This window comes from Archocentrus centrarchus, chromosome 23 (assembly GCF_007364275.1).
Source record: "Archocentrus centrarchus isolate MPI-CPG fArcCen1 chromosome 23, fArcCen1, whole genome shotgun sequence".
Classification (NCBI taxonomy): Eukaryota; Metazoa; Chordata; class Actinopteri; order Cichliformes; family Cichlidae; genus Archocentrus; species Archocentrus centrarchus.
The window spans coordinates 16495761-16518559 of NC_044368.1; the positions used below are offsets into that span (position 1 = coordinate 16495761).

Genomic DNA, 22799 nt, shown 5'->3' on the forward strand with positions numbered 1-22799 from the left:
TGCAGCCTCTCATCTCCAACACACGGACAGCGGAGCTTGGAACTGCCGCCGAGAGCCACGGCTCCGTTAGCTAAAGGAGGAAAACACCTCTGCATTTACGTGGACTCCAGAAAAAAAGGATACATTTGTTCTCACTTTTCCTTTTTCTTCTTCTTTTTTTTTTTTTTTTAAGCCAAGAGAGCAAATCAAGCTGTGTTCAATGCGCAACCATGCTTATCATCCCATCTCGCAGTGCGCTGCTGTCCGTCTACTACCCACAGATCTTCCTCATCCTCACCAGCGGTAGCTACCTGTAGGTTTCTTCCGATTGAACTTGCTCAGTTTAACTTCCAGGTTTAATTTTGTCAGCAGGTTAGTAAGTGCGTCGTGCGCAAATTAGCCAATTACGCACCGGAAAATTGGACTGATAGAGAGCGCAGTATTTTTTTAGTCCAGGTGTTCATTTTTTTTTTTTTTTAAACTCAGCATTTGACTTTGCTAATTGAGGAAATCTGTATTGTAGTTACAGCGTGTTCTGGTATGGCAGAGAACTTATTTTAGAAAGGGGGGAAATGAAACTTGGAATATCCAGTCACTCAATATACTGGAAACATGGGCAGGAAATGCGTGATTTGTGTCGCGTAATTAATTTCACTTTACCCCACAAATGTAATCATAGGCTACCACGGAACAAGAGCTGTGGATTTTTCCTTCAACATATGGCCACTTGTGTCATTTTCCGTCTCTTATTGAGTCATAAAGATTGAATGAATTCGCTTGAGTGAATGCAGCCAATATTTAATCGACATGATTTGTACATGTAGTGTGTGCGCAGCTGATGAGATAACCTGCTCTCGTGGATTTACACATTACACCAGAACCACTTTGTCATAGAAGCACCTCGTCAGACAAGGGCCATAATTGGAAAGCAGCATATGGAAAAGCCTAATTTTGGACTACTCCACGCTCTGCCCACAGGCCCAGGCCTATGTAATGAGCTCTTTCTTATGACATTAAAAGACCCAGACCCTCACAAAAAGAAATGATTGCTGCACCATACATGCTTCTCATTCATGTTAAGGGCAGGTCCTGAAACCTTAAAGTCACTGTGGTGGCTCATGTTTTATATGATGGAGAGAAAGCGAGGTGGGCAGAAATGAACTGAATTTGAAACCAATTTTTATAATTAAATATTGTTCTCTCTCTCATGTCTCTATGAAGGTCCGTTAGATTACACATGATGTGATTTGTGGTAAAAATGAAAATTACAGAGTCTTCTGTCTTTATTTGGTCTTCCAATGATGCACATCTTTCTTGAAAAATATCTCCATTCAATAGCATCTTGATACCCAAGCAAGGTTTAATCTAGGCACAAAATTCAAAGCCTCCTGATTTCGGTTACCTATATTCTGTTGTATCTGGCATCTCTCTCACTAATCCCTATTACTTTGTCTAGGGCGTTGTCTTCTGTGGTAGCTCTGGGTGCCAACATCATCTGCAACAAGATACCTGGACTGGCCCCACGTCAGAGAGCCCTCTGTCAGAGTCGCCCCGATGCCATCATCGTCATCGGTGAAGGCGCCCAGCTGGGCATCAATGAGTGTCAGTACCAGTTTCGCTACGGTCGGTGGAACTGCTCAGCCCTGGGAGAGAGGACCGTCTTTGGACAAGAGCTGAGAGTAGGTCAGTCTGGTTGAAACTCAGCTTCTTTAAGGACTTTGAACATTTTATTTTCTCAGTAATAGATACACAGACTGTATTTAAAAGATGGAAGTTGCCACTGCGTCATCATCCCTTGGTTTGCACCATGTATTTTGAATCCTTAACATTTATTGTTTGGTTTTTTTTTTTGTTTTGTTTGTGTTTTGAGCCACAAGTGACTACATAAGGGCAAACAACTGAAGCAATAAGTTATCAGCTAACACTAGCAAGCTCTGTTATCAAGTTACAACCACAAATTGTACACCACATAAGACACACCCACCTACTAAATTTGTGCTAACTTATATTAGAATTTCTTTCACTAAAACTGGAGCACAAACACTTTCGATGGTTTGTCAGTAAATTGCAGTAAAAGGCACCAACAGCACAAACATAAATAAAACAATACTTAGTCAGCAGAAAGTGATTCACTTTCGGAGTCAGCCCCCGGTGGCCATTAGAGGAACAGCAGTTTTTGTCACTTCCACTTCTAACCTGGAAGTTGCCGCTTGTAGATGGTGGAATATCTGAAAAGTAGGTTGAACGATGGAGGAGAGAAAGCAGCTTCAAGAACAGGGGTATTTGAGATACTGACAGGATTGAGTACTGAGATATTATTTGACATACTGAGAGTAGAAAGGTGACAGAAAATAGGGAGAGAGAAGGAAATTCCTTGGCTAACTTTTCACAACAGTCTGATTAAACTAAACTAAGTCCAACAGGTGGAAATTGTAGCTTTGACAAAAAACGTGTAGACAGATATGTTAACAGGTGGACTGTTAAAACCAAGCTGAGCTGTGCAGCCTGATTTCCCGTCACTGAAAGTTGCAAATTCGTGCATAGACTTCAGAAGCCATTCATCTCTGAGCTTTGGCACAAGACTATCTTCTCAGTCTTCTCATGCTGCCCTTGAATGCCCCGTCACTATTGTCAGTGGCGTGAGGGAAAAGTTGGAGCGTTGATGAAGGCGTTTCTGTTTGGAGCTCCACATGCAAGAACAATGAATGAACAAACTCCAACTCTAACGGCTTTACTAGCATTCCCAAAGGAGATTTAAGCTGGGGTTGATGAATGTGACATGACTCTGCTCATTAATGGTGCGAAGACTCTCTCTGCGAAGCCCTGTTTTAGCTCCGTTAGGCATGCCATTTTCTGAAAGTGATGCATAAACACAGAAACTAACACATCGGCCTGCTTTCAGTCCACATTCTTCCCAGTTTTATTCCTCACAGAAGCGTGTTTGCTCCTAATGTGAACCTCTCATGTAAATTGTATTGTAGTCGGAGCTGTTTTGTTGCGGTCTCGCTGTGGGTTTGGATCCACATTTAATCTAGCAGCTCTGGGAGCAATCACTTTCTTCAACATGGGAGACGGGCAGACAAGACGTCTGGATCGCTTTATTTCTTTTGTCAGAGGAAATGTCTCTTTTCTCTTGTGGTGTGTGAATGAGGCTCAGAGAGACACTCTGGACCCCACTTTGATCCTCGCGCCCTCCCCACAAGGAACAATCAGGAACATGTTGTAAGCCTTAATTTAATTAGAAATAAACTAGTTAGCAGGCTGCAACTAGCTTTCTAGGTATTTTTGGTCATTCACTGTAAAAATCACACACTTCTGACATTTAATTCGTTTCCATTTTTCTTTTAGTCTTAAAGAGGGAAATGCGAGCCAGGGTCTTAGCCCCCCTCTTATGCGGCCAGTGTACCATCCACCACTTTATTTGATTGACCTGCTGGGCCTGTGAACTCATTAAATGTTGAGAAAGACCAGCGAGATTCATGCAAACCACTAATTGAAGTCAGCTCCGGCAGCTGGATGGCAACAATGGAACCCTGCATGCACTGCTGTACAATCAAAACAAATCACAGCGCGAAGAGATGGCTGCTTGGCTATTGCATGCGCCTGATGCCTGGAGAAAGGCTCACCATACAATATATCTGAATGGGTCGCAGATTCAGCCTGCTGAGAGACGACTAAAGAGTTTGTTTTGAGTTATGGAACGAGCGAACCGCAGGCCTGATGGTTTGCGAGAGCGAGTTTGTCAGGTTGGAGGGGTGCCATTAGAATCGCCTCCACCAGACGCCATGGATTAATACTCTAGGGTTGCTGAGAGGAACGGAGGCCCGGCATTATCCTGATTGGAGAGGGAGGATATCCTGTTACCAGCTTTTGTGCCAATAAATCCCCCCACCCCCCATAAATATCAATGTGTTTATTCTAAGTTCAATTGGTGACACACAAAAGCTTGGAAATGGGCACATCTCAGTCGAGCCCGGCCACAGATTATTTCAACATGCAACACAGCAGTATCATTTGCTGGAATAATGTGGACAGAGACAGAGTGACACTTGAGCTGCGTGAGAAATCCCATTGATGAAAAGCATTAAGCATAGCAACTGTGAGTGCTGATCTTTAAAAAAAAAAAAAAAAAAAGCTCCTCCAGTCAGCCAGTAGATGTCACTTGTGTTTTCTTTTTTCTTCACTATACTGAACAGTGCTTCAACAGTTACTGACTCCTGGTGCAGATCAGTGATGGAGCATGAAACAACACATAAAGAGAAAAGGTGGAGCCGATGGTCATAATTCTCTTTATACAGTGAAGTGAAGGAAGAGTTCTTTGATGATGGACATTAACAAATATGTTAAAAGCACAATTTGTTTTTTCAGATCTTTTCCTAAATTAGCCATTTTGGAGATTACTGCATCATATAATACAGTTCCTGCTGCTACACACACCACTCTCTTTTATATTTATCCATGTCCTCAAAGCAGTGACTTTATTTTTTTCCTAACCCTAACCCATCTTTGCACTTCAACATAAGTATTTTCAGGACTTTTGCCTTTTCTGGAAAGCTGGAAAAAAGAGGGAAGAGAGAAATGTCCCATGAAATGGAACAAATGCTTGGCTGCTGGGGTAACCCCATGAAATTGAAAGGCCTTTTGTCTGCCCACACACAAGTGTTTTATTTTTGCCTTACATGTTATTTGATGTCAAGTCAAATCAAATCATTTAAAAAAACACATTAAAAAATATGCACAGTGACCAACCTAGTTTAAAAGGCAAAAGATAAAATGTTTTCTCAAATTATAAAAAAAAAAAGTGTTGGTGAGGTCATGATTTAAAGAGGCAGACTGTTCCACAATTCATGAGGCATTCATTTGGACCTTTGGGAGATAGACAGACATTAATGCTAATTACCTTATATTTAGATCTGAGAAAATATATCTTCAGCAGTTTGGTGTCTTCATGTAATTCCATCATAGTTCTGCCCGACTTCTAACTGAGCAGATCGTGAACTGCTCCTTTCCTTCTCCATACTTTTCTGTTCCCATCATTCAGGTACATGTTAATCTTGGTTTCATTTGTCCAAAGATTTTTTTTTAAAGAACTGTGCAGGCTCTTTTACATGTTGTCTGGGTCAGTCTGATCTGGCCTCCAAAACCACTGATTTGCACCTTTGTGTAAACCCTCTGTTTTTACAATTGTGAAGGCATTTATTGATTTTAGACCTCGATAACATGTGTCAGGAGTGGTCTGGACTTGGCCATATGTTGCAAAAAGTTTTTCTTAAGCATGGAAATAATTCTGTGATCATACACTTTTGTTCTCTTGTGTTGCTGAGCTCGCCTGTGCATTCCTTCTTTTTTAAGAATGAACCCGATTGTTGATTTGACCACTCCTAACGTTTTTGTTGATTTAAAAACCACTACGTTGTTAGCAAAATTATAAAAAATTTCCAAATACTTATGGACATGTTATCTACTCAGATACAGTACTGATAGTCATTTTCCACTACTTTGCATTTTAACTCAATTTTATTTCTTCAGGCAGCAGGGAGGCAGCGTTCACTTACGCCATCACGGCAGCTGGAGTTGCCCACGCTGTAACCGCAGCTTGTAGCCAAGGCAACCTGAGCCAGTGCGGTTGCGACCGGGAGAAGCAGGGCTACCACGACCAGGAGGAGGGCTGGAAATGGGGAGGCTGCTCGGCTGATGTCAAGTACGGCGTGGAGTTTTCACGGCGTTTTGTAGACGCCCGCGAGATCAAGAAAAACGCACGAAGGCTTATGAACCTGCACAACAATGAGGCAGGGCGAAAGGTAATCAATGTGACCGGTTGAAAAACCAACCATTACAGCTAGTATTAATTAAACAACCTCTAATGCAAGTGCCCCTGCATGTGTGATGTAAAATGCAAGGGTTGGTTGAGACAACTGCCAAATGGAGCTGTGCCACAGGCTTACAGCCATTCACTGAATTACTAAGCATTAAGTCAGAATAGAGGATATTATCCCTCTCCTCTTTTCTCAGCAGCAGCACCAAAGACCACACTTCTGCGCCACCATAAACACTGAACCAACCGGAGGGACTTCCAAAAATGTGATAACCATGAGGGGAAAGAGAGTTTCTCTTTAGACCAGAGCTGTAGACAAGTTACAACATGATGTAATTATGAGCTTTAAGTCATCTCACATTGAAAATGCATCTAAAACAAAATCCAGCTTGGTCACCAAGGCAAACAGTCACCTGTCAATTTTGTCATCTGAAAATATTTGTATGGCAATATAATATAAAATCTGGCTCAAACCACAGCGTAACTCTATACATGCACGGTTGCACAACGGCTCTGGTCAGTTTTCTCGGGCTGTCACACCATTCTGTGGTCTGAGCAAAGGTAAAGTTAATTAGAGACTACAGTTGGGGGTATGAGTTATTTTCCCCAGGTTTTGACATAAAGTTGGCTTGCGTGTTGCCGTGCTGAAAGTTGAAGTGCCCGCAGAGAAGCGAGCTCACCATAAGAGACGGGCTTGAAGGCTAAGAGAATGCTATTAAGCATTTTAAGCGATGGACCTGTAAATTTAAAATGACCATTTGCAGCACATAGCAGGGAGTACACCCCAGTGCAATGTCAGTTAAATGTCAAATGATTCAAAATAATGAACTTAGACTAACTGCATTACTTCTAAGTTGAACAGTAGAGTGTTTGCTCTTATGTAAAAATGTAAAAACTAATAGAGTGATTCCAGCCCTCCAAAACAGGAAATCAGTGCAACAAATGTCAGCTTTCCTCGTCAGTATTCTAACCTTATGTTTTTCAGAATTTTGCATGTTCACATTTATTTTTGATGACCGATTTAATCCTCGTTGGCACGGAGAATACCAGTGTCACCCAAATTTCTGAAGAGATGTTTATTCAGAGACATTTTTTTCAGCTATTGGTGTTCTGTTGAATTCCTATCGGGCAATATCACTGGCCTGGTCGTAGTTTCAACTTTTTCTTCCTTTAGAAACTTTTGTGTGCTTTGGATGATCATCGTGCTGGAATATTCCTCTTCTGCCAGTCATCTTGTCAGCCGGTATTTTGGGATTTCGACGGGTAGTCATGGTCCAATCTATAAGTTTCATCGCTTCAACCCCCTTAGGGCTCATTAAGCTCGCTATCACCTTTATGCTTCCTTGCTAGTGTGGGGGTCCTGGACAAGTTCCCGCCAACCACACTGGATCTTATCTAAGGCAAACAAACGTATCTTTGCTTCATCTGACAAAAAATAAAATGCACTCTAAAATAGATTTTTGTGTGGAAGAGTAAGCACAAACTTTTTTCCCTCTCTTGGATGCCGTTCTTAGAGCTCGCAGCGTCCTTCACGCTGTCTCAGCTGTCATAGAAAGTCTGACTTTCACTGAGGCTCAAGTAATTACCTGTCTGATTTTCACAAGTCTACAGTTTGCTGTCTGTGGTGACATTTCAGGAGGTCAGCCACTCCTGCTCTGATTAGTAGCACTATGGCTCGCTCGGTTACTCTTGATTAGTGCTGCAGCTGTGTTTTGACTGCTTTTAAGTTGGTTACTGATCTTTTTCCATCCTTTTCCATCATTTTTCAATTCGTTTGGCAATTCTTCTCTGTGAGAAGCCATTAAGCAGACAGAGCCCTTAAGAGCCCACATAAAGAGTGTTCTGGTGAACTAAAAAAGGAATTAAGGGACACTCCACCATTGTAGTACAACACAAAATCAGTTAAACATCAGTTAAACTCCCAGTTAGGAAGCATAAACCATTTGATGCAAATCAAAGTGATAATAGGTGGAGACAAACCTCAGACCCACAGACCATTGTTCTCTCCTTATCCCTTTCCCTCTATATGATGTTGCAGGCAGCATAATGTTTGCCACAATGTTTCCAGACACAGCCTCCTCTCACCTGTGAAGAGCACGGGACACCAATAGCAGAGCAAAGGTCCCACTGAAGGACATCAGGCTGTCATGCCACCCTGATAGAGTCTGTTACAATTTGGTCAGAACCATGTGTGTGACTAGCTCAATGGAGGTCATGTTGTAGGGCACTTCCTACTCCTCGTCACACAAAAGAGCAGACACCAGATCTGCAGCTGGGCTGATGGCCTTATATGGCCCTGCCCAGTTCTTCTTGTGCAACAGCCCATCTCCAGGTATCTCCTCCACCCTGTTGAGACTGTGCTGGGAGACACAGCAGACCTTCTTGAATGTGTCACCCTGGAAGAACTGGATGATCTGTGCAACCTGAATGGGTTGTTAGGTACCCTCTCATACTACCGGCAGTGACACGGACACCAGCAGAAAGCAGAACTATAGAAAATTCAATCAGAAGAGAGGAGGAGAGGGCAATGGTCTGTGGCCACCACCTACAAAACACTTCCCTTTTTGGTGGTTGTCTTATTGTTGCCTCTCCAGTGCACCTGTTGTCACTTTGATTTGAACTAAAGCAGATTAAATGGATTCATAATGGTTTATGCTTCCTAAGTGGACAAACTATCCCTGAAGGTTAACTGAGTTTGTGTTTGTGATCTCAGTGATCTCAGGTATAATTCATTTTTGCTTTGAGTTTCTATCGTAAGGCCTGTGTTTACAGAATAGTCTTTACAAAGTTCTTTACCATGTTAGACTGTTAAGTAGCATTATTTCCTGTGATTAACATAAAAGTACAAAGAAAGGTGGTGACGAGGTACAAGTGTGTATTATTTGGCAAAAGTTTATACTTTGTGTATCTTGTATATATTTATCCTACAGATTAAGCTCTTAACCACCCTTATTAATGTGTACAGTCCTAACCTCTACCGTCTATATGATCAGATCCTGGAGGAGAAGATGAAGCTAGAGTGCAAGTGTCACGGTGTATCCGGTTCCTGCACCACTAAGACCTGCTGGATCACCCTGCCAAAGTTCAGAGAGATCGGTAACCTGCTGAAGGAACGCTACAGTGAGGCAGTTCAAGTAGAGCCAGTCAGGGCCACACGGCTCCGACAACCCTCCTTCCTGCGTCTCAAACAGGCGCGGGGCTACCAAAAGCCCACGGACACAGACCTAGTGTACCTGGAGCGCTCTCCTAACTATTGCGAAGAGGACACAGCCACGGGAAGCACTGGGACAAGAGGAAGACTGTGCAACGGCACTTCGAGCTACTCAGACGGCTGTAACGTGATGTGCTGCGGTCGGGGTTACAACACTCACCACTACACGCGAGTCTGGCAGTGCAACTGCAAGTTTCATTGGTGCTGTTTCGTCAAATGCAACACCTGCAGTGAGAAATCGGAGGTTTTTACTTGCAAGTAAAGAAACAAGGAAGTAGGGTACTGAGAGAGAGAGGGAAAAGGCACAAGGGACGAAGGCAAGGCAATATGACAAGCTGGAATTTGAAGTGAAGGATTTTGGAGGTATTTATTACATTTTGCACATTCTGACATCCCATTTGGAACGGAAAATAAAGTGGAATTTATTTGGGAGCAACAGACATAAACATGTAAGACACATAATTGTTTGCATACTAGTTTAAAAAGTGGCATGAAACTGCAGATGAAAGGATTAAGACAACATCAAAGATGCATCTTCTTCCACACGAGAAGAAAAAGAGCATTGTTAGAGCTTGGAAAAAAATAAACTTCTAGAACAAGCTAACAGGAAGTGCTACAAGACCAAAGTGTTTCAGACTGGCATGAAGTAAGACGGCAACAGAATGCGTTCAGCTCTACACTGTATTCGGTTTGAACACTGAAAATTAATTATTTATGTAAAGATATTTTTCGTACATATAGGATGGATAGCAAATTCAACTGCTCTAACATTTTTTTTTTCTCTCTATTTAAAGCAGGCCACAACTGTTTAGTCATATGGAAGCTCATTTATAGCAACTAAAAATCAAAATAATCTTTTTCCATTTTTTTTTTTCAAAAAGGGCAACTTACTATTGCTTAATTATTTTTCTTTTGCACTCACATGGTTATGTTTTATGTCATGAGACATCGGTTATTTCGCGGAGCTGTTGGGTCGTGGACATACCCCACCACCACCACCACCGATCCTGTGCTACGCCAAGAACCAAAGAGGCAGAAAACACACGTGAAGTACTGTAAGCACCATGCTTGTCAGTTTGAACGGCACCTCATCTTGACTGGGTTCACGGTTTTGTTTTTGCAAGGCTCTTGACTTCTGAGAAAACCATGTAAGCCTCATTGGAACTCTATAGAGGTGCAATCAGGTTCAGATACATCCAGCATTCCCATGAACGGCAGAGACATGGAATTCCACATCATGGCCTGTGCTTACACAAGGCCTTCCAGCGCGGTTTAGGCCTGCCTGGGTGGATGGCATGTACCCCAACCACACGGAAGAGGGTATGTGAGGATCAAAGGCCTCAGAGCTATTTTTGGACAGAACCCTTAATGTATTCAGAAATGTTTATTTAGGCTTTATATAACTTACAAAACATTTTGAAGAGTATATTTTTATATGAGGAACGTGGCACTTTATGTCATTTAAGGTGGAAAGAAAGTCACTATTTAAAAGTGTTTTCTGACATCGTGTATACAGATTGAAAAGCTATAAGTTATTTGGAATTTTTGTCTTTCATCAAAGTTCCTAAACTGTAAATATTCTACATGTTTTATCAAAAGTAGACCAGATTGTCTATCTTGATATGATCCTTCACAACTCAGAGTAGGTTCTAATAGTTGAGTGTTCAATCAAAGTTACACAAAGGCAAGAAAATCATGTGGAAACCACTATTAAAGTGGGCCTATTATGCTTTCCCTCATTTTCTACCACATATATAATACTACAATATTGGGCGCTCATATTCAACATGGCCAAATTTTCTATTAATGAAGCCACTGTATGTATAAGAAATCTTGCTTCAGACTGCACTAAATGCTCAGTTTGGCTCTGTGTGATGTCACTGAGGGGGGGGGGGGGGGGGGGGGTATCCTAATATCTCAGGCACAAACCTTGTTGTATTTGCAAGGGGCAGCCAATCAGAAGAAAGTTGGCATAAAGGAAGGGTACCCTTAAAGGAAATTGTGCTAAAAATGGCTTGTTTCAGATGAACAGAGAGGCTGCCTAAAAGTTCATAATAAGATCATTAAGGATTATTTTGACCTGTGAATCACTCATAGCTACTCTAACAGAGTCCAAGTATAATAACATGCAGTTGGACACAAGCATAATAGGTCCCCTTTAAGTATTTGGGAAAGTATATGGAAGCTGCTTATAGTCAGTACATGAGAAGATTAAGTGTACAGCTTTAGATTGAGGGGATTTACATGTTTTGTATTTGTCTTAATAGTGCTTTTGGTTAACTTTGGGCAGCACAGTTTCCTGAAAGCATAGTTATAACTAAAAAAATTTAAATTAATCTGTATTTTATTTGTTTTGTCACAAAATTCGACTCTGCATCACTTACAAACATTGACAGTTGTATTTCATTCTTTTTTTTTTCTTTTTTTTTTACCAATAAAAATGTTAATGCATCTCAAGTTTTTTTTGTCACAAATGGCCAATAACATTTCAATAAATACAAAGAGCTCTTTGATGCACACAGTTTATTATGCATTTTATAAACTCATTGTATGCCCCCATCACCCAAAAAAAACCAAAAAAAAAACATGAAGTCTAACATGGTGGTTTTTGTTGAAAGCTAGCATGAAAACCAGAAGGCACAAGTACATTACAGTAGAGGCTTGTGGTGTAAAATGCTGACATGGGAAACAAGAAATTTTGACCTTGACCAATGTGGTACTAATGTGTTAGGAGATGACCACATGGCTGCAGCCATGCCACCTCATTCAGCCCGGCTGACTTGCACAGCCTCTTTCCTGTGGGGCTGAAAAGCATTGCAGCCATTCAGTCAAGCGCAACTAACAGCTGTTTTGTTAGCTGTCTGAAATCCTGGGGACCGGAACCCTATAAGCTCCCTTCACTATGTTGGTGGATTGAAAGGAGAGACCAACCAATTGTTTCAACACATTTTGTCATTAAAAAATCAGGGGCAGAGCAAACAGGGTGGAGCAGGGTGTTGGCAGGGCCATAAAGCGCTGCTTTGTTGAGTTGTCAGGACCATTCAGCTTATCCAGCAGCAGGAGGAACAGGGAGGGATGTCATTCTGCAAACTAATGCTTATGGTCTGAATCCCCTCTCTCGCTTTACACATGCACAGTTTCAGTATGCTCTTATCCGCCGTCTACTGATGTACAATTACTATCTCTGGTCAGCAGAGCAAACACACGACTACAGTTAAATAGGAAGCACAATATTGATGAAATATTCCAGGAAGGTCTATGCAGTCTGCTATAATAAATTATAGATTGCTCAGAGTAAGTGTGTATATCGGTGTTGTTCTAGGATGGTTGGAAATCATCCTGCATGCCATGAGCTCTCTTATGCCTTTTTTTATTAACATTACTGGATAGAAACAGAAGATTAGGATGAAATTCGCAAGACTATGTTTTAAGTATTTACTAATACTGTTATAATCCTAAAACAAGACTCACTGGAAAAGCAAGCAAAGATACGGCGACTCATAGTAAACACTGAGCCTTGTTTTTAAGTAACAAAACATGCATTTGTATTCCTGCATTTCACACTTAAATATCCTCAGCTTGTAATATTAATATCATATCACTTTAGATAAGTGGAATATTTGAAATATTTGAATAAGGTCTTCATATCATGGCCAAGATGCCACCCTTTAATTAGGTAAGGCAGGGAGGGGGTAGATTACATCATGTTTTGGTCATTCTCTGTTTCATGGTTACTGCAGAAGTCACTATGGGCCTGGAATTAAACCCAAACCCCTGCTGGTATCATCTGTGTCTGTGAAAAGCAAAAAGCCTGGATACTGCAGTGCTCTTTGTCTTTGGATTAAACCGCAAAGCATCAGCCTTGCCAAAAGGTACCAGCATGTGCTCGCCTCTAACAAACTCTTCATTTCCCAGTCTCAGATTGAGACAAAGCCAGAGCTCCTGACATTATGACCTCTGCTTCTATACCATTGGTCCTTTGCGAATACATAATAGTTTAGGCTTGAGCGCCAGCATTACTGAGGTAGAAAAGTATGTTATATAGCATAATATACTTTTCTGATCGCAATATCTAATTCAAAAGCACTTTTCTGATTACTGCATTGGCAGCAGTGTGGCTGTTAGTTATTCTGGACAGCCACACAAAATATCTGTCTAACAATGTGCAGGCCTTTAACCTCAAGAAGCTGCTTAAGTACTTGTAACATTCATGAGCTGCATGTTCACTCATGAGAGTATATATGTGTACATGTACATGTATTTCCTTCTAGACAATGACTTTACATGAAAACCTGCTTGTGGGTTGAGAACCTTCTTTGTCCTCACTGCCTGTTTTTAGGAGTCTTTCCTGACAGGTTTGAGCAGCAAGGTTCCATCTCGCTCCTCCACCAGGAAACCCAACTCCCTGAGCGCGGAGTAGTCAGCTGTGCCGCAGCGTTCCAAAGAGGCAATCAGTGTCTGGTTGTCTGAGTTGTGCTCCAGGAGGTTCCTGATGGTGAAGATCGCCCACTGGCTGATGACTGCAGGCACCCGGTTAAGGACAGCAATGTCAAAGTTTCACCTTTACAAAGTGGAATGTGCAGCTGTTCTGTCTTGCATTTTTAAACATAGGAGATCTTTTAGGCTTTTCTTTATTTTCTCTAATATTTATACTGTTAAAGTAGAGCATCTTCATATTAAAGATGGGCAAAGTTTCAAATAATGTGGTCAGCATACGTGGAAGCCCACTCACCTGCTGTTCAAACCTTCAAGGGGCAGCCAATGGGAAGAAAGTGGAAACTACTTGTTTCAAAGGATGAACTTAGAGACAAGTTTATGAGAAATAACGATTATTAGCTAGATAAAATAAGCAAAACTGAAAGGTCAAGCTCCTTCAGTGTCCAACTCATGAGTGTTTGCTATTTGCCTTGGGCCACTGAGTGCACAGACAGCCCAACAAACAAAGAAGTTTTGCAGACAAGTTATTTAAATTTTTCCTGAACAACTACATGAAAAGATGAGAGTGGGTTGTGGTTTTGAGCATGTGGGTAATCATACATGGAAGACAAACATGGAGACAAAGGCTCAGGTCAGACAGCTGGGCACAACGCCCGCAATTTAGCAACTTAACAGCAACTGGTAGAAGGATGCCCAGAGGGGGACGGAGATGAGAATGAGTCAAGGCTTAGAGCTTAGTGACCTGAAGACATCTGTGTGTTCTCAAAGGCTGTCAACAAGTTGTGACAAAAGATACATTATATGTGAGCTCCCTCCAATTTCAAGTCAAGCTTTGTGGGTCTGATGAATGTGGTGCTGGAAGCGTCACATTCTTTTAGTGCAATAAATAAGTGAAAACTGGAGCGCCGCAGTATACCAACTGTTTATTTTCTTTCTTCCAGGTCTGCTGGTACCCATCAACTAATTGAACCAAGCCCAATAAACTGTAACTGCACTGCACAGAAGAGGAAAGCTTAACATTTAAGTTTAGTTATGCATTTCAACTGGATTTAAAATTTTCCAAAACAAAAATTTGCATCGTCAAGCAACCTCAGTATTTTTAACACCAACTGCAACCCATCACTTGACGCTGTTAACCCTCTGCAAGGACAGCAACATTAACTATGTTTCAACACGTTTTTCCTTGCCAGCCTGTACACGCTGCAACAGTTAAAGCTCCGTGCAGTTTTTTGTTGTTTTTTTGCAAACCCATCAGCTTTACTGTCCAAACATACAAAGCTTAATTACGAAAGAGACAGAATAAGACCACAAATTTTGTGCTTAAACATGAAGAATGATTTGTACAAACATGAAATATGGCTGCATTACCACAGCTTCATATTTATAGCTCATTTCATAGCAAAGGATACAAGGATTGTTGCTGTCAATGTTGCAGTTATCCAAGATGAGAGGGATGCCTTCAAGTTCTCTCACCTGTGGAAATCAGTTAATTAAGACAGATGGATTTCTTTTCATTTCCAAGTATTTACACAGAGGGAGGCCTTACTGCAGTGGCCTGAGATCAACTCAGCCCCAGGTCCCTTGCTAATTTCAGTGTTCATTTCTAATTAATTACCTAATTTCTTTTGTTCACTCTCACTGTCGTTATGTTTGCTTTAACACTTCTTAGTAAGCTTTGACCGCAACACATCATTGCAGCGCAAAGTATTGTCGATGAACTTGATTCATATCAATATCACGTCACCTGTCCCTTGTCAGCTCACCACGTGCACTTACAGCGGGACTGAGAGCAGAGCGTGGCAAAACTGGCACAGTTAGAAATGACAGCGTTAAGCAGCAGCCTGATGACTCCCACACTGAGCTGAAATGAGACGAGTGTAAATAAATTTCCAGATGCCAATTTAGTAAAGAAATCCTTGGATGCATTTATTTCCTACGTCCTATTTTCCAAAATTAGGAAAAAGTAGAACCTGATGTGGCTTGACACATAAAAATGATTCCCAGTCTAGACTGAAGCTGCTTCATCTTTGGACTGCTCCCTTTAGGGGTCGCCACAGGGGATCATCTGCCTCCATCTCACCCTATCTTTAGCATCCTCTTCTCAAACCAACCCTCTGCATGTCCTCCTTCGCTACATCAGTGAATTTTCTCTGAGGTCTTATGCTCCATATTTAGCATCCTTTGTCCACTACATCCATTATCCCTCCTCTGCACACGTCCAAACAATCTCAGTCTTGCCTTTTTAACTTTGTCTCCAAACCGCTCAATCTGAGTTGTCCCTCTGATGCACTCATTTCCAATCCTGTCCATTCTGGTCTCTCCCAGTGAAAATCTTAACATCTTCAGCTCTACCACATCCAGCTCAGCCTCCTTTCTTTTTGTCAGTGCCACCGTCTCCAAACCATACATCATAGCAGGTCGCACTTCCATCTTGTAAGCCTTCCCTTTCACAAATCACCCCTCACCCTCGTCTCCTCACTCCACCCTGCCTGCACTCTCTTTTTCACCTCTGCTTTGTATGATTGATGCCGGATATTTAAACTTAGCCACCTTCAGTGTTACACCTGCCTCCCTCTCATTCATACACATGTATTCTGTCTTGCTTCTACTGACTTTCATTCCTCTCCTCTCCAGAGCACACCTCCACGTCTCCAGACTCTCTTCCACCTTCTCCCTACACTACAGAGCACAATGTCATCTGTGAACATTGCAGTTCATGGGCACTCCCCCTGATCTCATCAGTCAACCTGTCAATCACCGCTGCAAAAAAGAAGGCGTTCAGAGCCAATCCCTGATGCACACAGTGCACGTGAACCTGGTTCCTGAAAATCAGTACCAGCACACTTCTTCTCCATCCTCTCACTCGCAAAGATTGTGTTAAACATTCTGGTTAAAAAAAAAAAAAACACTGCTTTCTCTCCTAGACATCTCCATATCTCCACAGGTATGTCATCTGGACCAACATGAATATTAATTTAAAAATGTAATACTGGTACTGGATCAGTGAAGTAAAAACATTTACATATCAACACCACAAACTGTCCATTGTTTATGCAAAAAGAAACCAGATGCTCTTAATGGGATGCCTCATCAAGTGAACAAAACTGTAGCAAATGGTTTTGCTGTACTTCTCCTTACTTCTTAGTCCTCTTCATCCCTTTTGGGACATAAGGCCACACTGAGGTTTCTGTAACAAGGTACTGTTTTTACAGAGTACGGTTGTTAGCCCTATGTCCAACCTCAAACCTGGAGGACCAGGTGCTGAGTTTCATCTGGCCTCTACCCCGAGACCTGCTCAGCTTGGTTAGACCTGCCAGGAGCTTAAGCCCCCACCGATATAGCTCTCAGGGGTCACTGAGACACACAAGCTCCCCTACCACGACAAGGTATCAGCACACGAGGGAGCTGTACAGTCTCTAGTTACTGTATTATACTCTTTTACAAGGGGAAACAAATCTGTATAAACTTACTTAAACAGCAGATACCTTATACCCAAGATTTACTGAAAGAATTTGTGAGGTGTTTATCGAGGTTCAAGAATCTAGCATAGATCCAACAGAAAAAGAAACAGTACGGAGATGCCCTTAGCAGAGCCTCACATCCGTGCAAACGAAGCAGTGTGGTTGTGGGTTAGTCTTGGGTTAGCCTAACAGCACCACAACAGGATGATCTGCTCTTTATCATGAGTCTCATTCTATAGGCTTAATTGTTGTAGTTGCTTTCTGTTGCCCTCTGTTCGCCATTGTGGTTACCCTCCAAACACACTGGAGCAACAAAACAAGACAAAGTGCTGAGTTTCAGAAAATGGAAACGTCATTTACACTGTCAAAGAAACACAGATGCCGACCAGCATGAGCACGCAGGTCTGTGTTTTCCACTTTAGGAATGATTGTCTGAAGTTACTGAAATTATATTTAAACTCAAAGAGAGATGAATAACAAGCAGCTGGACCCTGACTTTCAGTCCAGCACAAGCAGTTCCTCGCTTTGCATGCACATCTTAAATTACAATCTCTCCCAAAGGTGAACAGGACGACATTTGGTTTACTGGAAGAAATCTGGGTGAAAACAGATACGTGGTGATTTCTGACCACTGACAGACCACAGATCAGCATCCATAAATATTACACAGGGGCCAACTGAGGGTGGCCATCCCACAAGCATTCCACAAATCTGTTTCTATTAAGTACAACCAAGTCTATACAGTGATGTTGATACTGTTTGCTTTATTACCTATCTGTGCTTTATGCTGAAAGTTAGATGCTGGCAGATGTCAACTGAGAAAACCTGATAAGATTGCTACAATAATCAAGGAGCTAAAGTTTCACATCGGAACGGAAAAGCAAGTTGTGTTGAAAGAACCCACAGCCTCTCGCTCAATTAAACCTTGCACTCGTTTGCACTCCTCAGGAGATTTGGTTTGAGGTTGCATGCAGCAGCCCATTTACTAGAACCTGCACTCTGAGCATGATAATTTAGTGGAGAGGTCAAACAAGCAAACTAATCAGGTGGGCCTCCCAAACCTCTCAGTCCCCTTTACACTTTTAACCCCCTGACTGTGCTCGACTGATCAAGAGTATTCGTTTAAATGCTAAGAGCCCCAAGATCCCATTAGAAGGGTACATCAGTCGACTAGAATGAATGCAAGCAAAGAAAACCATTTGAATTTTAGGGTTTGTAAATATTTTCCTTTTCTAATCTTGATAATTGTTCTAAACCATAATTTCCTGACAGAGCTATCAGTATCTATTATAAGGCTAACCGAAGAGGCTCTGGGCGATTTTCAATTTGCTGATGAATCTCCCTGCTTCCTTCACTTGAGATTCTTCCTCGTGTCTTACCTCCTCCTAGTGAGGATGTGAGAGAGACACAAGGAAGAGATGCATGTAAGCACTGACATTTACTAATGATGAGAATATAACCAAGTTTAAAACCTTACAGTTGCCCAGATGCTAGATACAAAAAATAGCTAAAGTCCTTTTGAAGCACGTCTCTCCACTTGGTAGTCATTTCAAAATGCCTCTGGGCACTTATTTGGGCAGCTACTTTTAAGTATTATTTAAATGAGCATTTCAGATGCCACAGATTTTAGTTCAAGACTCTCTGACAGATGGCTAAATAAATATAAAGCCCTCTAACAGTTCAATCATTACATAATTGAGTAAATTCTACAACATATTAAAAATGATTTTTTAATTTTTTAAATAAAAAAATAAAAAATAAATAATTTTTTTTTAAAGTTTAAAATGTTTTTAAATTAAATACAATTTAAAAACAATGTAAAAAAATTAAAAATAATTAAAATAATAATAATAATAATAATAATAATAATAATAATAAATATTCATTTTAAATCAACAAATTAATGTATGGATCATGGATTAGATTTTCTTAGGCTTTTTGCATTATTAATATTTGTATGTTGTCTGTAAACCATAAAACAAAAAACATCAATCAGCTGCTTCTCATGATGCTAAAACACTTTGCAACTGAATTTCCATTTATAACATGTTAGCACTTATTCCAGAATACATGACAAATTATGTTGCATTCCCCCATGAAATTCTATGATCCATATACACAACAATACAAGTAAGCCATGTGAGAATAAACTGTTGCACATGGAGGCATTTGGAAATGACGCCAATATGTGAAAGACTGAGGTTCAGTTATGGGAGAAGATCCATGATGGCAACATGTTAGCACAATGAAATGGAACTGCCTTTGATCTGGAAATTATGGCTTATGGCAAAAATATCAATTCCCTCTTCTGTGCAGTTGTTATCAAGCACCACCTGCAAACTTAAAGGAAATTCCATCCAATCCTTTCATTCACTCATTTGTCCAAACCTTGTTCTGGTTGTTGGTATTGCTGTGGCAAAGGTTTCCTATCAGCCTGATGAGGTGTGCCTTAAAGCTGATGACAGGAGAATAGGAGGAAGGGTCTCCATCTCCACTGAAGGAGGAGAAGTTCTGAGCAGCACTGAAAATGTTCTTACTGGCCTTCCCTGTGGCATGTACCTGCTCCAGGAGCTCTGCATGGGACACATAAAGAGTGTGAGACAGAAAGAAGGAGAAGCAGAAAGTGAAAGAAAGGCACCATAAAATGGATTTGATTTATGAGATTCAGCACCAAATTAAGTGATTAACTTCAAACTTTCCAGCATTTGAACCCTGCAGTAGGTTTAATTTGGTGCCTGCTGTTGGTTGGTTGCTGACTTAATGGGAATCTGCACCTTTAAACCAAGTTAGATGTTTTTCATTTACCAACAGTAGTTGCTAGAAGGTCTGGATGGTCCTGTAGGAACATAAACTGTTTGTGGTCTGAGGTCATCTCACACAGCACATCCAGCAGACTGATCACTGCTAGTGCCTCCTGCAGGACCTGCAGGGGAGTGCAGCAAACAGGTGTCAGAACAGAGAAAATCTCGGAGACACAATGCTGAGAGTCAAAACGATTGTTTCAAGTTTATTCATTACACACAGGGTACGACTATCAAATGCAGTGTGGAAGGCCTGCTCAACAGACTCCTGTGTTTTTAAGGTCAGTAGAACATGAGTTCAGTTTATGGTCTGTACCTCATCACTGGAAGCAGAACCTGTAGCAAGTGTGAGCACAGCTCCGCAACCTTGCTGGAAGGAAGTGGCCAGGAAACGAGCCACGCTGGGAGGGATGCCACAGTCCTCTGAGCCCTCCTCTCTTAGCTGGGCTAAAAGTAGCTCTACTAAAGTAACTCTGAAAACAACAAAAAGAACAAAAACAACTTGTACATCTATATGAAGCATCTATAGTACATTTTATTTAAATATTAGCTATTTATTACCACTATTCTGTGCATTATTTTTCTGCAGTGTCAAAACCAGAGCAAATTAAAAATAAGATATTCTAACATACATTTAACCATACTTTGCTTTTAAACTAAATTATTAGCGCAAATTGTTCATGTTTCTGTCCATACAGCAAAAATGAAGTACCTATCATGGTGAGACATCTCAGAGTACATGTTCTCCACCAGAGACAAAGACCTCAGGAAATGCTGCGTTGCAATGAGCACTCTGAAAATCAATAAATAACAAATAAGAACTTAACAAGTAGCACTTGAACGCACTCTTTATACATAACAACAGTTGTATCAGATTACACAATCGCAATAATGCACTTACGTCCAGTCCAGCTCAGGCTGAGTCCTGCAGAGCTCCATCACCCTGAGAGCCAGCTGGATGTTCTGTGGCTTAGACAAATCTTCCACCTTGTCCTCATCCAGGCATGTGTGGATTACCATCGAGGTGTAGTTCACCACCTTCTCATCATCAGTGCTAAGCAGCTGCCTGTTTACACATGTTCGGGTTGACACATGGTTACTAATGCAGAATCGGTATGGGATTTTTGTGTCAAACAGAGAGATGAGGGTAAAATGTTGGCACACAGAACTTACAGGAAAAGATCTGGGAAGCTTATCCTCCAAATTTCATCTTTGCACAACTGGTTACCAACTGCTAAGTTACCAAGGAACTGGATGCCACAACGAAGAGCTGAGCCACAGAAAAAAGATCCAACATCAGAAAGTCCATTCAAGAGATCGGCTAAAATTAACTCACATCATTTTCCTCTATGCTTTTATATCCTTCTAGAATGTTTTGGTGTGAGTTACTTACTTTTGGAGATATGGGCTGTAAAGATGTCTGCCTTCTCTTGAATACAAAGGAACTACACAGCATTGTGTTTGTATCGCTCAAAGCACAAAAAATAAATCATTTTTGAAAACTCAGCTATTGCTACTGACTAACCTCTCAACAGCTGGTATCTCCAGCTCACTTCAAAACAATGTAGATGGTTTTGTAACATTTAAAGGAAAAATAGGTAAATTTGATTTAGGCATCAAGTGTCCCTTTAAGCATTAGTGGCCGAATTTTAAACTTACGTTCAAATATGGCATCTGTATTCCCCAAATTTACAGTTGATAGGAATCTCAGGAGTTTGAGGGATACATCAATGAAACCAAGTTGCCTAGTTGAAAAAGACACATTGTAAGTCAGCGGTTTCTTTTTGCTTTTGTTTTTTGTTTTGTTTAAGAGTGAAATGAATGGAATACAATAATACATCCCCAGAACAGCACTTCAGCAAATCCTACAATTGCAGAAAGAAAAATATGTTTCTTATACCGTGACTAGATACATTTTAGCAGGAGAAATGCTCGCCAAGAAACACTTCAGCAGAGTTCTCAAATAATTCAGCTCTTAAGTTGGTTCAATACATTCTATGACCACTGTTTCTGTAATTGTTTTGGGGAATACCTGAGCAGACTTTGGTTGCGTGTACTCTGGACACAGGCATTCCTCTGGGCTCTGAAGCACTCGGCGGTTAGCTGAAGCTCCAAGGTAGAGGACTGCAGATCCTCGCCGTCCGTGCCGGCAGCCTGCAGTTCTTCACACAGTCTCATCAGGACCTTCAGAAAAGTGGAGAACATCTCCTCCTCCACAGCATCTCTGATAACAACAAACACAAGGTATGCAGGACTTATTTCATCAGGAGACCACTAGTTACAACAAAGGTATAGTTAATAACACGATGTGTGCTGGCATTACAGCAGGTGTATCATCTGTGAAACAGTGTCTTTTTAAATTATGAAATAAAACAAACATATAGTCTATAATATTATTTCAATGTGGGATACTCCTGTGATAAAAAATAAATAAATAAAATACTACAGACGGTAGTATAAGGTCACATGCAAAGGCTGTTCAATTGTATTAAGCAGAGTTAGCTCCTGAACAGAAAAAAAAGGTCAGCAAATGCTTTAAAAAATTGCTTTTATTACAATTAACTTAGAAAAAACCGCATATTTAAGGCATACTGCGGTTAGGTGGTCGGTTTTTTTTTGCTTTGTTTTGTTTTGTTTTATACTACAGCGACAATAATTAGGAGCGAAAGCCTTCAGAGACCAGGCGCGTCGTAATATTTGACAGTGCGCAGTTGACAGTTTGATGTTTTCAAGATAATGCTAGCTTAGCCGGCACACTGATGCGGTCAATTTCCATTCAAAAGAGCAATAAATTACTTTGACCTTACCGGTATTCCTCGTCCCGCAGGGCAGCTGTAAATGTTTTTAAAACCTGCAAGTGTTCAGGTTTGTGTTTTTCATTCAAAATGCCAGCGATAGACGCGGAGATCTCCAAGATGTTGTCGGTGGAAGCTGCCATGTTTGCCTGCTTCATGCGTGTGGGCGGGACGTCCGGGAAACTCTCCAAACACGCTATTGGTTCAAATCATGATGGGGGTGGAGACTGAGCATGTGCTGCTGTTTTCTTGGGGAAGCGTCGCCCAGGCTGCTGTCTAATAAAGGCGTTAAAATAAAAT

The 22799-nt window shown here is 41.2% G+C and overlaps 2 protein-coding genes across 2 annotated transcripts; one reads left to right on the top strand and one right to left on the bottom strand.

Annotated features, from left to right (window-relative positions):
* The first annotated feature begins 209 nt into the window (after positions 1–209).
* wnt7ba (wingless-type MMTV integration site family, member 7Ba) lies at positions 210–10872 on the top strand. The gene is made up of 4 exons (XM_030720628.1): positions 210–292; positions 1436–1662; positions 5509–5780; positions 8788–10872. Exons 1-4 carry the CDS (start codon positions 210–212, stop codon positions 9265–9267), a joined length of 1062 nt encoding a protein of 353 aa, XP_030576488.1. The 3' UTR covers positions 9268–10872.
* Positions 10873–11565: 693 nt separating this feature from the next.
* On the bottom strand, positions 11566–22667 carry atxn10 (ataxin 10). The gene is made up of 11 exons (XM_030720669.1): positions 22512–22667; positions 21737–21928; positions 21364–21449; positions 20878–20974; positions 20606–20770; positions 20417–20497; positions 20021–20177; positions 19709–19826; positions 19292–19476; positions 14852–14915; positions 11566–13525 (listed from the first exon to the last, which is right to left on the bottom strand). The coding sequence occupies exons 1-11, from the start codon at positions 22655–22657 to the stop codon at positions 13341–13343; spliced, it is 1476 nt and encodes a 491-aa protein (XP_030576529.1). The 5' UTR covers positions 22658–22667; the 3' UTR covers positions 11566–13340.
* Positions 22668–22799: the final 132 nt, after the last annotated feature.

Excerpts from the sequence above, each read along its gene's own strand:
- atxn10 (XM_030720669.1), bottom strand. The coding sequence starts at position 22,657 with ATGAAGCAGGCAAACATGGCAGCTTCCACCGACAACATCTTGGAGATC. Across the intron at positions 21,450-21,736 it reads CGCAACCAAAGTCTGCTCAG|GCAACTTGGTTTCATTGATG; the intron begins GTATTCCCCAAA and ends TTTTTCAACTAG. Across the intron at positions 19,827-20,020 it reads GTTCTGCTTCCAGTGATGAG|GTCCTGCAGGAGGCACTAGC; the intron begins GTACAGACCATA and ends ACTCCCCTGCAG.
- wnt7ba (XM_030720628.1), top strand. The coding sequence starts at position 210 with ATGCTTATCATCCCATCTCGCAGTGCGCTGCTGTCCGTCTACTACCCA. Across the intron at positions 1,663-5,508 it reads TGGACAAGAGCTGAGAGTAG|GCAGCAGGGAGGCAGCGTTC; the intron begins GTCAGTCTGGTT and ends TTATTTCTTCAG. Across the intron at positions 5,781-8,787 it reads ACAATGAGGCAGGGCGAAAG|ATCCTGGAGGAGAAGATGAA; the intron begins GTAATCAATGTG and ends CTATATGATCAG.